We start from the raw sequence: 13900 nt of genomic DNA, 5'->3' as shown, positions 1-13900 counted from the left end.
CCTCAACAGTCAGTGGTTGCATCCCAAATGGCACCCTATTCCCAATACAGTGCACTTCTTTTGGCCAGGGCCAATAAGGGTCACTATATAAGGAGTAGGGTGCCATTTGGGATGCATAGTAGCTGTGTGAATCTGAACAGAACAGTCAGCTAAGCCTGAACCTGTTGTCTGTGACTTACCAGCATACTTGGGCATGTTGGACTCATCCATGGACCAGAAACAGTGGTCAAAGGCAAACACCTGTGGGACAGGACAAAGAAGGATCAACACACACACACACACACACACACACACACACACACACACACACACACACACACACACACACACACACACACACACACTGCAAGCTCCTGTCTGAGCATGTTGTAGTGTATCTACCTAAAGGAGGTAGTGGAACACTATGGTAGACACACACCTACAGACACACACACACAGACACAATGACAGACATACATCTACATACACTATGACAGACACACACCTACAGACACTATGGCAGATACACGCCTACAGACACTATTACAGACACACACCTACAGACACTATGACAGACACACACCTACAGACACTATGGCAGATACACACATCAGATGTATGTTGTCTGTGTGAAAGAGAGACAGAGACAGAGAGAGACAGAGAGAGAGAGAGAGGCAGAGAGAGAGAGGCAGAGAGAAAGAGAGAGAGAGAGAGAGAGAGAGAGAGAGAGAGACAGAGAGAGACAGAGAGAGAGAGAGAGGCAGAGAGAGAGAGGCAGAGAGAGAGAGGCAGAGAGAAAGAGAGAGAGAAAGAGAGAGAGTGTTGTTGACTGAGGCAATGCTAGTTGTCGTGACGGGGCCTCAGCAGCCCAGGGACTGCACCCCAAATGGCATCCTATTCCTTATGGGCTCTCTGTTCAAAAGTGGTGCACTGTACAGGGAATAGGGTGCCAGCCCAGATCCACTGTAGGGCAGCTACAGTGGGGCAAAAAAAGTATTTAGTCAGCCACCAATTGTGCAAGTTCTCCCACTTAAAAAGATGAGAGAGGCCTGTAATTTTCATCATAGGTACACTTCAACTATGACAGACAAAATGATTTTAAAAAATCCAGAAAATCACATTGTAGGATTTGTAATTAATTAATTTGCAAATCATGGTGGAAAATAAGTATTTGGTCACCTACAAACAAGCAAGATTTCTGACACTCACAGACCTATAACTTCTACTTTAAGAGGCTACTCTGTCCTCCAATCGTTACCTGTATTAATGGCACCTGTTTGAACTTGTTATCAATATAAAAGACCTGTCCACAACCTCAAACAGTCACACTTCAAACTCCACTGTGGCCAAGACCAAAGAGCTGTCAAAGGACACCAGAAACAAAATTGTAGACCTGCACCAGGCTGGGAAGACTGAATCTGCAATAGGTAAGCAGCTTGGTTTGAAGAAATCAACTGTGGGAGCAATTATTAGGAAATGGAAGACATACAAGACCACTGATAATCTCCCTCGATCTGGGGCTCCACGCAAGATCTCACCTCGTGGGGTCAAAATGATCACAAGAACCACACGGGGGGACCTAGTGAATGACCTGCAGAAAGCTGGGACCAAAGTAACAAAGGAGATCTGCATGGAGGAATGGGCCAAAATACCAGCAACAGTGTGTGAAAACCTTGTGAAGACTTACAGAAAACGTTTGACCTCTGTCATTGCCAACAAAGGGTATATAACAAAGTATTGAGATAAACTTTTGTTATTGACCAAATACTTATTTTCCACCATAATTTGCAAATAAATTCATAAAAAATCCTACAATGTGATTTTCTGGATTTTTTTCCCTCATTTTGCCTGTCATAGTTGAAGTGTACCTATGATGAAAATTACAGGCCTCTCTCATATTTTTAAGTGGGAGAACTTGCACAATTGGTGGCTGACTAAATACTTTTTTGCCCCACTGTATGCTCCAGGCTCCATGCTGGCCTGGTCTGCTGGCCTGGTCTGTTTGGCAGACAGACAGTGGTAGTTGGATGTTGGAGTTAAATGAATTCATAAATCAGGGTCACGGCTCCACAGTAGACATTCCAGCTCCCAGTGACCCGTCTCCACGGCAACCTGGCTGGAGTCGTTCCTGGAGTTGCAGACTGTGTGTATATCACACACAGTGTGTGAACTGTTTGTGTGTGTGTGTGTGTGTGTGTGTGTGTGTGTGTGTGTGTGTGTGTGTGTGTGTGTGTGTGTGTGTGTGCCTGTGTGTGTGTGTGTGTGTGTGTGTGTGTGTGTGTGTGTGTGTGTGAGAGAGAGAGAGCCACCTGTGTTTGCTCACAGCTGTAAGTGGATGAATGGATGGCATAGAAATTATACTCTCTGGTCTAGACCCTCTCTGGTCTAGACCCTCTCTGGTCTAGACCCCCTCTCTGGTCTAGGCCCCCTCTCTGGTCTAGGCCCCCTCTCTGGTCTAGGCCCCCTCTCTGGTCTAGGCCCTCTCTCTGGTCTAGGCCCTCTCTCTGGTCTAGGCCCTCTCTCTGGTCTAGGCCCTCTCTATAGTCTAGACACCCTCTCTAGTCTAGACCCTCTCTGTAGTCTAGACCCTCTCTCTAGTCTAGACCCTCTCTCTAGTCTAGACACCATCTCTAGTCTAGACACCATCTCTAGTCTAGACCATCTCTCTAGTCTAGACACCATCTCTCTAGTCTAGACACCATCTCTAGTCTAGACCCTCTCTCTAGTCTAGACACCCTCTCTAGTCTAGACCCTCTCTGTAGTCTAGACCCTCTCTGTAGTCTAGACCCTCTCTGTAGTCTAGACCCTCTCTGTAGTCTAGACCCTCTCTCTAGTCTAGACACCATCTCTAGTCTAGACCCTCTCTGTAGTCTAGACCCTCTCTGTAGTCTAGACCCTCTCTGTAGTCTAGACCCTCTCTGTAGTCTAGACACCCTCTCTAGTCTAGACACCATCTCTAGTCTAGACACCCTCTCTAGTCTAGACCCTCTCTCGTCTAGCCTCGTGCTGCAGACTCCCACACTACTAGACCCTCCTTGAATTAGAGGGATTCAACTGGCTCCAATAGTTCAGGGGCTGTAGAGTATGTATCTAGTGTCAGAGTGCTTAGGGGCTGTATGTATCTAGTGTCTCATAGTGCTGATTTAGGATCAGTTTTGCCTTTTAGATAATACTAATAATAAATACGATGGACAGGGGGACCTGATCCTAGATCAGCACTCCTACTCTGAGACGTTTGGTATACAAACCAATATATTTTTATTAAAAGTTCTTATTCTGATCCTTTATTTTTAATTATATATTTTTTACTTATCAATTTTTTCTTACAGTGCCTTGCGAAAGTATTCGGCCCCCTTGAACTTTGCGACCTTTTGCCACATTTCAGGCTTCAAACATAAAGATATAAAACTGTATTTTTACAGTTAATAATTTTGCACGCCCAATTTTTCAGTTTTTGATTTGTTAAAAAAGTTTGAAATATCCAATAAATGTCGTTCCACTTCATGATTGTGTCCCACTTGTTGTTGATTCTTCACAAAAAAATACAGTTTTATGTCTTTATGTTTGAAGTCTGAAATGTGGCAAAAGGTCGCAAAGTTCAAGGGGGCCGAATACTTTCGCAAGGCACTGTAAAACTGCATTGTTGGTTAAGGACTTTTAAGTCAGCATTTCACTGTAAGTCTACACCTGTTGTATTTGGCATGTGACAGATTACATTTGATCTGATTTGATTTAACTTAAGCCATTTTTCTTCCCAGGTCTGATAGACAGAGCACCTCTATAGTCACGGATGGGGACGACCACTGAAGGGGTCTGATAGACAGAGCACCTCTATAGTCACGGATGGGGACGACCACTGAAGGGGTCTGATAGACAGAGCTCCTCTATAGTCACGGATGGGGACGGCCACTGAAGGGGTCTGATAGACAGAGCTCCTCTATAGTCACGGATGGGGACGACCACTGAAGGGGTCTGATAGACAGAGCTCCTCTATAGTCACGGATGGGGACGACCACTGAAGGGGTCTGATAGACAGAGCTCCTCTATAGTCACGGATGGGGACGACCACTGAAGGGGTCTGATAGACAGAGCTCCTCTATAGTCACGGATGGGGACGACCACATGAAGGGGTCTGATAGACAGAGCTCCTCTATAGTCACGGATGGGGACGACCACTGAAGGGGTCTGATAGACAGAGCTCCTCTATAGTCACGGATGGGGACGACCACTGAAGGGGTCTGATAGGGAGAGCTCCTCTATAGTCACGGATGGGGACGACCACTGAAGGGGTCTGATAGACAGAGCTCCTCTATAGTCACGGATGGGGACGACCACTGAAGGGGTCTGATAGACAGAGCACCTCTATAGTCACGGATGGGGACGACCACTGAAGGGGTCTGATAGACAGAGCACCTCTATAGTCACGGATGGGGACGACCACTGAAGGGGTCTGATAGACAGAGCTCCTCTATAGTCACGGATGGGGACGGCCACTGAAGGGGTCTGATAGACAGAGCTCCTCTATAGTCACGGATGGGGACGACCACTGAAGGGGTCTGATAGACAGAGCTCCTCTATAGTCACGGATGGGGACGACCACTGAAGGGGTCTGATAGACAGAGCTCCTCTATAGTCACGGATGGGGACGACCACTGAAGGGGTCTGATAGACAGAGCTCCTCTATAGTCACGGATGGGGACGACCACATGAAGGGGTCTGATAGACAGAGCTCCTCTATAGTCACGGATGGGGACGACCACTGAAGGGGTCTGATAGACAGAGCTCCTCTATAGTCACGGATGGGGACGACCACTGAAGGGGTCTGATAGGGAGAGCTCCTCTATAGTCACGGATGGGGACGACCACTGAAGGGGTCTGATAGACAGAGCTCCTCTATAGTCACGGATGGGGACGACCACTGAAGGGGTCTGATAGACAGAGCTCCTCTATAGTCACGGATGGGGACGGCCACTGAAGGGGTCTGATAGGGAGAGCTCCTCTATAGTCACGGATGGGGACGGCCACTGAAGGGGTCTGATAGACAGAGCTCCTCTATAGTCACGGATGGGGACGACCACTGAAGGGGTCTGATAGGGAGAGTTCCTCTATAGTCACGGATGGGGACGGCCACTGAAGGGATCTGATAGAGAGAGCTCCTCTATAGTCACGGATGGGGACGGCCACTGAAGGGGTCTGATAGACAGAGCTCCTCTATAGTCACGGATGGGGACGACCACTGAAGGGGTCTGATAGGGAGAGCTCCTCTATAGTCACGGATGGGGACGGCCACTGAAGGGGTCTGATAGGGAGAGCTCCTCTATAGTCACGGATGGGGACGACCACTGAAGGGGTCTGATAGGGAGAGCTCCTCTATAGTCACGGATGGGGACGGCCACTGAAGGGGTCTGATAGACAGAGCTCCTCTATAGTCACGGATGGGGACGGCCACTGAAGGGGTCTGATAGAGAGAGCTCCTCTATAGTCACGGATGGGGACGACCACATGAAGGGGTCTGATAGACAGAGCTCCTCTATAGTCACGGATGGGGACGGCCACTGAAGGGGTCTGATAGACAGAGCTCCTCTATAGTCACGGATGGGGACGACCACTGAAGGGGTCTGATAGGGAGAGCTCCTCTATAGTCACGGATGGGGACGGCCACTGAAGGGGTCTGATAGACAGAGCTCCTCTATAGTCACGGATGGGGACGGCCACTGAAGGGGTCTGATAGACAGAGCTCCTCTATAGTCACGGATGGGGACGGCCACTGAAGGGGTCTGATAGACAGGGCTCCTCTATAGTCACGGATGGGGACGGCCACTGAAGGGGTCTGATAGAGAGAGCTCCTCTATAGTCACGGATGGGGACGACCACATGAAGGGGTCTGATAGACAGAGCTCCTCTATAGTCACGGATGGGGACGGCCACTGAAGGGGTCTGATAGGGAGAGCTCCTCTATAGTCACGGATGGGGACGGCCACATGAAGGGGTCTGATAGACAGAGCTCCTCTATAGTCACGGATGGGGACGGCCACTGAAGGGGTCTGATAGAGAGCTGACAGACAGACAGACAGACAGACAGACAGACAGACAGACAGACAGACAGAGTTTGAGGGGAAACTAATTCGACGTTGTATTCAGGATTTAGCAGACCAGGCAGATATGAATCAGCACGATGAGACACGGCCCCACGACTGAACCCAAAAACCCCCAGAGTATGTTCAACTCTGCTCCCGAACGCCTTTCAACTAGTCACCATCCACCAGAGAGAGTGTGGGGACGGGGGTAGGGAGGTGGTGAGGGGGAGCTGCACTCCAACAACGCAGCTCTGAATATACACACACACACACACACACACACACACACACACACACACACACACACACACACACACTGGGCCAGTGTTCCTGCTCATTCCTCCCTCTCATTGTGGATCTCTTTGTGGATGTTCACCAGATTTTAGAGAGCTGACACGTTCACACAGGCGTCTATCTGGCTCCCTGCCGCAGACCAACCAAACCACTGACAGCCCAGTCGTTACACACACTGTGGGGCTGGGCGATATATCAAATTCATTACAATGTATGTTTTTGCGCGATATTTCAAATGCCTGTATATTTATTTATCTTCATGAGTGTTTTATTTCCGCTTGTTCTCATGTTGTCTTTTTGGTCGTGTCTCCTTCGCTCCTTCTGTGCTGTGTCCCATTTACACCAGAGATCTGTACATAATGACGAGATCCACGCCTCCGCCCTAACAATGGGAGTCGTTGTCCCAGAGGCAGGAAGGCAGGCGACAAGCTTAGGTTAAAAATAAACCCATTGAAACGCATTTGGGTTTATTTTGGACAGATTTTAGCAAGAGTAAAACCTCTCACTTCGCATATTCCTCTCTGTTTACACACCTGCCATCCTGTACTTTAGACAGATTAACTACATGTCATACTGTACCTTAGACAGATTAACTACATGTCATACTGTACTTTAGACAGATTAACTACATGTCATACTGTACCTTAGACAGATTAACTACATGTCATACTGTACTTTAGACAGATTAACTACATGTTATACTGTACCTTAGATTAACTACATGTCATACTGTACCTTAGACAGATTAACTACATGTCATACTGTACTTTAGACAGATTAACTACATGTCATACTGTACCTTAGATTAACTACATGTCATACTGTACATTAGACAGATTAACTACATGTCATACTGTACTTTAGACAGATTAACTACATGTCCTACTGTACCTTAGACAGATTAACTACATGTCATACTGTACTTTAGACAGATTAACTACATGTCATACTGTACCTTAGACAGATTAACTACATGTCATACTGTACCTTAGACAGATTAACTACATGTCATACTGTACTTTAGACAGATTAACTACATGTTATACTGTACCTTAGATTAACTACATGTCATACTGTACCTTAGACAGATTAACTACATGTCATACTGTACTTTAGACAGATTAACTACATGTCATACTGTACCTTAGATTAACTACATGTCATACTGTACATTAGACAGATTAACTACATGTCATACTGTACTTTAGACAGATTAACTACATGTCATACTGTACCTTAGACAGATTAACTACATGTCATACTGTACATTAGACAGATTAACTACATGTCATACTGTACCTTAGACAGATTAACTACATGTCATACTGTACCTTAGATTAACTACATGTCATACTGTACATTAGACAGATTAACTACATGTCATACTGTACTTTAGACAGATTAACTACATGTCATACTGTACCTTAGACAGATTAACTACATGTCATACTGTACCTTAGATTAACTACATGTCATACTGTACTTTAGACAGATTAACTACATGTCATACTGTACCTTAGACAGATTAACTACATGTCATACTGTACCTTAGATTAACTACATGTCATACTGTACTTTAGACAGATTAACTACATGTCATACTGTACATTAGACAGATTAACTACATGTCATACTGTACTTTAGACAGATTAACTACATGTCATACTGTACTTTAGACAGATTAACTACATGTCATACTGTACCTTAGACAGATTAACTACATGTCATACTGTACCTTAGACAGATTAACTACATGTCATACTGTACCTTAGATTAACTACATGTCATACTGTACCTTAGACAGATTAACTACATGTCATACTGTACCTTAGACAGATTAACTACATGTCATACTGTACCTTAGATTAACTACATGTCATACTGTACCTTAGACAGATTAACTACATGTCATACTGTACTTTAGACAGATTAACTACATGTCATACTGTACCTTAGACAGATTAACTACATGTCATACTGTACCTTAGACAGATTAACTACATGTCATACTGTACCTTAGATTAACTACATGTCATACTGTACTTTAGACAGATTAACTACATGTCATACTGTACTTTAGACAGATTAACTACATGTCATACTGTACTTTAGACAGATTAACTACATGTCATACTGTACTTTAGACAGATTAACTACATGTCATACTGTACCTTAGACAGATTAACTACATGTCATACTGTACCTTAGACAGATTAACTACATGTCATACTGTACCTTAGATTAACTACATGTCATACTGTACCTTAGATTAACTACATGTCATACTGTACTTTAGACAGATTAACTACATGTCATACTGTACTTTAGACAGATTAACTACATGTCATACTGTACCTTAGACAGATTAACTACATGTCATACTGTACCTTAGATTGTTTCCTGGAGGTAGAGGAGCAGATGGAACCATGATGAACAGATTCAGGATGGGAGGATGGAGGAGAGGAGACCCAGGGGTCCATCAACAACACCATGAGAGAGAGAGAGACAGAGAGACAGAGAGAGAGACAGAGAGAGAGACAGAGAGAGAGACAGAGAGAGAGACAGAGAGAGAGACAGAGAGAGAGACAGAGAGAGAGAGACCATGGTTAGCATTAAAACAATTAGCATTAAAACACTGTTAACTGTTACCTCTCTCTCTTATGTTCACTTTCAAGTTCACGTCCACAGTGAAATGCCTTTTTAACAAACTCTAAACCCAACAATGTGGTACTAAAAATAACAAGGTAGAACAAAAACACGGGAGAAATAAAAATAAGAAATAAAAAGAACAGGAGAAAGTAAGAAGCTGTAAACAGGGTCAGTTCATTACCATATTAACAATGTACAGGGATACTGGGGTGATGGAGGTAGATATGTAGAGGGGTAAACATACTATATACAGGGTCAGTTCAGTACCATATTAACAATGTACAGGGACACTGGAGTGATAGAGGTAGATATGTAGAGGGGTAAACATACTATATACAGGGTCAGTTCAGTACCATATTAACAATGTACAGGGATACTGGAGTGATGGAGGTAGATATGTAGAGGGGTAAACATACTATATACAGGGTCAGTTCAGTACCATATTAACAATGTACAGGGACACTGGAGTGATAGAGGTAGATATGTAGAGGGGTAAACATACTATATACAGGGTCAGTTCAGTACCATATTAACAATGTACAGGGACACTGGAGTGATAGAGGTAGATATGAGGAGGTGTAAGGTGACTAGGCATCAGGATATATGATAAACAGAGTAACAGCAGTGTAAATGATGACTGTATCTGAATGTGTGTGTGTAGTCAGTATAAATGTGTGTGCATGTTGTGTGTGTGTAGAGTCAGTATAAATGTGTGTGCATGTTGTGTGTGTGTAGAGTCAGTATAAATGTGTGTGCATGTTGTGTGTATGTGAGCAGAGATCAAAAATAGATATGGAGAGAGAGAGAGAGAGAACGGGAAAGAGGAGAAATAGAAAGAGAGAGAGAGAGAGAGAGAGAGAAAGGGAAAGAGAGGAGAAATAGAGAGGAGAGAGAGAGAGTGAGAAAGGGAAAGAGAAGAAAGAGAGAGAGAGAGAGAGTGAGAAAGGGAAAGAGAAAGAGAAAAAAAGAGAGTGAGAATGGGAAAGAGGAGAAAGAGCGAGAGAGAAAGGGAAAGAGGAGAAAGAGCAAGAGAGAAAGAGAGAGAGAGAGAGAGAGAGAGAGAGAGAGAGAGAGAGAGAGAGAGAGAAAGGGAAAGAGGAGAAATAGAGAGGAGAGTGAGAGAGTGAGAAAGGGAAAGAGAAGAAAGAGAGAGAGAGAGAGAGTGAGAAAGGGAAAGAGAAAGAGAGAGAGAAAAAAAGAGAGAGTGAGAATGGGAAAGAGGAGAAAGAGCGAGAGAGAAAGAGAGAGAGAGAGAGAGAGAGAGAGAGAGAGAGAGAGCGGATGCAACTCTCACAGTAGGAATCCTTTGTTGTCTACATTGACCCAAAAGATCACACTGAAATGGAAATGTATTAATCTCTAGCCAGGCTATACTTTGGGACATTGACAACTAAGTGACATCACAATAGAGCAGGTGTTTACAACATACCGGTATAGAGCGATGTCATAACCACATAGAAAACTAAGTGACATCACAATAGAGCAGGTGTTTACAACATACCGGTATGATGTCATAACCACATTTAAAAAATTCACTCATCCATCCAACTACTATAATTCACTTCACACATCACTGCTGTAGTCATTTTTCTTCTTTCATTCCTCTCGTTCATTCATTCACTCCCTCGCTCAGTCATTGAGGTCCAGGCAGGCGTTGTTTCTGGTGCTGCCTGCTGTGAAAGGCCTCATAAATGGGGCGGTGGAGCGTGAGGAAGGGAAGAGATTTAGGATTCAATGTCCCACTGACTCTGTTGGGTAAACTAGACTAAAGCCTGGGGACTTAACCAGGGAGGCTGGGGAAGGGAGGGGAGGGAGGCTGGACTCCGCTCTGTGTGTGTGTGTGCCTGCCAGGGAGGTTAGGATAGAGGATGGCTGTAGATTACCACTACACAGAATATGTCCAGTGACACCCAGCAGTCAGGACAATAAGGAATATGGAATAGAGTGCGTCTAATATCAAAGAGACCTCTGCTACTAGATGACATCCACATTCCCACGGTGTAAACATAGCCTAGGACTTGTCTACTATTCTGCCCAATAACATTGTACGGTTCTGCTCTTCTTTTCTTAGTCAACCTTGTGTTCTTTTTATTTGTGTTCTGGAACGTAGCCCTGTTTCTTTGTGTTCTGGAACGTAGCCCTGTTTCTTTGTGTTCTGGAACGTAGCCCTGTCTCTTTGTGTTCTGGAACGTAGCCCTGTCTCTTTGTGTTCTGGAACGTAGCCCTGTCTCTTTGTGTTCTGGAACGTAGCCCTGTTTCTTTGTGTTCTGGAACGTAGCCCTGTTTCTTTGTGTTCTGGAACGTAGCCCTGTTTCTTTGTGTTCTGGAACGTAGCCCTGTTTCTTTGTGTTCTGGAACGTAGCCCTGTTTCTTTGTGTTCTGGAACGTAGCCCTGTTTCTTTGTGTTCTGGAACGTAGCCCTGTTTCTTTGTGTTCTGGAACGTAGCCCTGTCTCTTTGTGTTCTGGAACGTAGCCCTGTCTCTTTGTGTTCTGGAACGTAGCCCTGTTTCTTTGTGTTCTGGAACGTAGCCCTGTTTCTTTGTGTTCTGGAACGTAGCCCTGTTTCTTTGTGTTCTGGAACGTAGCCCTGTTTCTTTGTGTTCTGGAACGTAGCCCTGTTTCTTTGTGTTGTGGAACGTAGCCCTGTTTCTTTGTGTTCTGGAACGTAGCCCTGTTTCTTTGTGTTGTGGAACGTAGCCCTGTTTCTCTGTGTTCTGGAACGTAGCCCTGTCTCTTTGTGTTCTGGAACGTAGCCCTGTTTCTTTGTGTTCTGGAACGTAGCCCTGTTTCTTTGTGTTCTGGAACGTAGCCCTGTCTCTTTGTGTTCTGGAACGTAGCCCTGTTTCTTTGTGTTCTGGAACGTAGCCCTGTTTCTTTGTGTTTTGGAACGTAGCCCTGTTTCTTTGTGTTCTGGAACGTAGCCCTGTCTCTTTGTGTTCTGGAACGTAGCCCTGTTTCTTTGTGTTCTGGAACGTAGCCCTGTTTCTTTGTGTTCTGGAACGTAGCCCTGTTTCTTTGTGTTCTGGAACGTAGCCCTGTTTCTTTGTGTTCTGGAACGTAGCCCTGTTTCTTTGTGTTCTGGAACGTAGCCCTGTTTCTTTGTGTTCTGGAACGTAGCCCTGCCTTTCATTTATTTTCATTGTTTTCACCTGTGTTGGTTTCTCACCTGGTCTCATCAGCTCCCTGTTTTGTCCAGTTCTTTCTGTGTGTATGGTTGTGAGGTACTGTTTGTTTTTGACTTCCTACCTGTGTTTGACCATTTCCTGCCTGTGACCACGATTCCTGCCAAGGCTAAATAACATGTGCCACGCCCTGCGCGTGAATCTACACCTTGTTCTCCCTGAGTATGCACTACAAACATGACAAACACAGGACTTACTGTTCTTCCCTTGGCAGCTGATCTCACAAGATGCTGGTATCTGGGATGAGAGATAACGCCAAGGCTTCATGGTGTGAAGAGATTGTTTTCTGTCATCAGTGATAGCTGAAGAACGACCCTATAGACAAACTATTATAACTACTAGACTGTTACTAATAACAGTCATGAGTCAGCATGCACAGTATGTCTCTCAGTCCCATGGACAGTCTACCTGGCAGCAGAGACATGCTCCACTACAGTAATAACATTCCCCATGGACAGTCTACCTGGCAGCCGAGACATGCTCCACTACAGTAATAACATTCCCCAGCTGACAGTCTACCTGGCAGCAGAGACATTCTCCACTACAGTAATAACATTCCCCATGGACAGTCTACCTGGCAGCAGAGACATTCTCCACTACAGTAATAACATTCCCCATGGACAGTCTACCTGGCAGCAGAGACATGCTCCACTACAGTAATAACATTCCCCATGGACAGTCTACCTGGCAGCAGAGACATGCTCCACTACAGTAATAACATTCCCCATGGACAGTCTACCTGGCAGCAGAGACATGCTCCACTACAGTAATAACATTCCCCATGGACAGTCTACCTGGCAGCAGAGACATGCTCCACTACAGTAATAACATTCCCCATGGACAGTCTACCTGGCAGCAGAGACATGCTCCACTACAGTAATAACATTCCCCATGGACAGTCTACCTGGCAGCAGAGACATGCTCCACTACAGTAATAACATTCCCCATGGACAGTCTACCTGGCAGCAGAGACATGCTCCACTACAGTAATAACATTCCTCATGGACAGTCTACCTGGCAGCAGAGACATGCTCCACTACAGTAATAACATTCCCCATGGACAGTCTACCTGGCAGCAGAGACATGCTCCACTACAGTAATAACATTCCCCATGGACAGTCTACCTGGCAGCAGAGACATGCTCCACTACAGTAATAACATTCCCCATGGACAGTCTACCTGGCAACAGAGACATGCTCCACTACAGTAATAACATTCCCCATGGACAGTCTACCTGGCAGCAGAGACATTCTCCACTACAGTAATAACATTCCCCAGCTGACAGTCTACCTGGCAGCAGAGACATTCTCCACTACAGTAATAACATTCCCCAGCTGACAGTCTACCTGGCAGCAGATACATGCTCCACTACAGTAATAACATTCCCCATGGACAGTCTACCTGGCAGCAGAGACATGCTCCACTACAGTAATAACATTCCCCATGGACAGTCTACCTGGCAACAGAGACATGCTCCACTACAGTAATAACATTCCCCATGGACAGTCTACCTGGCAGCAGAGACATTCTCCACTACAGTAATAACATTCCCCAGCTGACAGTCTACCTGGCAGCAGAGACATTCTCCACTACAGTAATAACATTCCCCAGCTGACAGTCTACCTGGCAGCAGAGACATTCTCCACTACAGTAATAACATTCCCCATGGACAGTCTGTCTACCTGGCAGCAGATACATGCTCCACTACAGTAATAACA

General features: G+C 45.2%; 1 protein-coding gene across 11 annotated transcripts in view; it reads right to left on the bottom strand.

Annotated features, from left to right (window-relative positions):
• Positions 1 to 13900, bottom strand: part of LOC110514705 (kinesin-like protein KIF13A) — a 181244-nt gene that overhangs the window by 105980 nt on the left and 61364 nt on the right. For all 11 annotated transcript variants that reach the window (XR_016483789.1, XM_090187006.1, XM_090187024.1 and 8 more), the window contains exons 3-4: positions 8738 to 8750; positions 180 to 240 (exon numbers count right to left, since the gene is read on the bottom strand). Coding sequence is in view for 10 of the 11 variants with exons in the window: in XM_090187006.1 (XP_090043132.1) it covers positions 180 to 240; positions 8738 to 8750 (74 nt within the window). In the remaining variant the exon portion in view is untranslated. The remainder of the gene's footprint in view (positions 1 to 179; positions 241 to 8737; positions 8751 to 13900) is intronic.

Source organism: Oncorhynchus mykiss, chromosome 2 (assembly GCF_057628025.1).
Source record: "Oncorhynchus mykiss isolate SJ-2025 chromosome 2, ASM5762802v1, whole genome shotgun sequence".
Lineage (NCBI taxonomy): Eukaryota > Metazoa > Chordata > Actinopteri > Salmoniformes > Salmonidae > Oncorhynchus > Oncorhynchus mykiss.
This window is presented reverse-complemented; position numbering and strand designations above follow the sequence as displayed.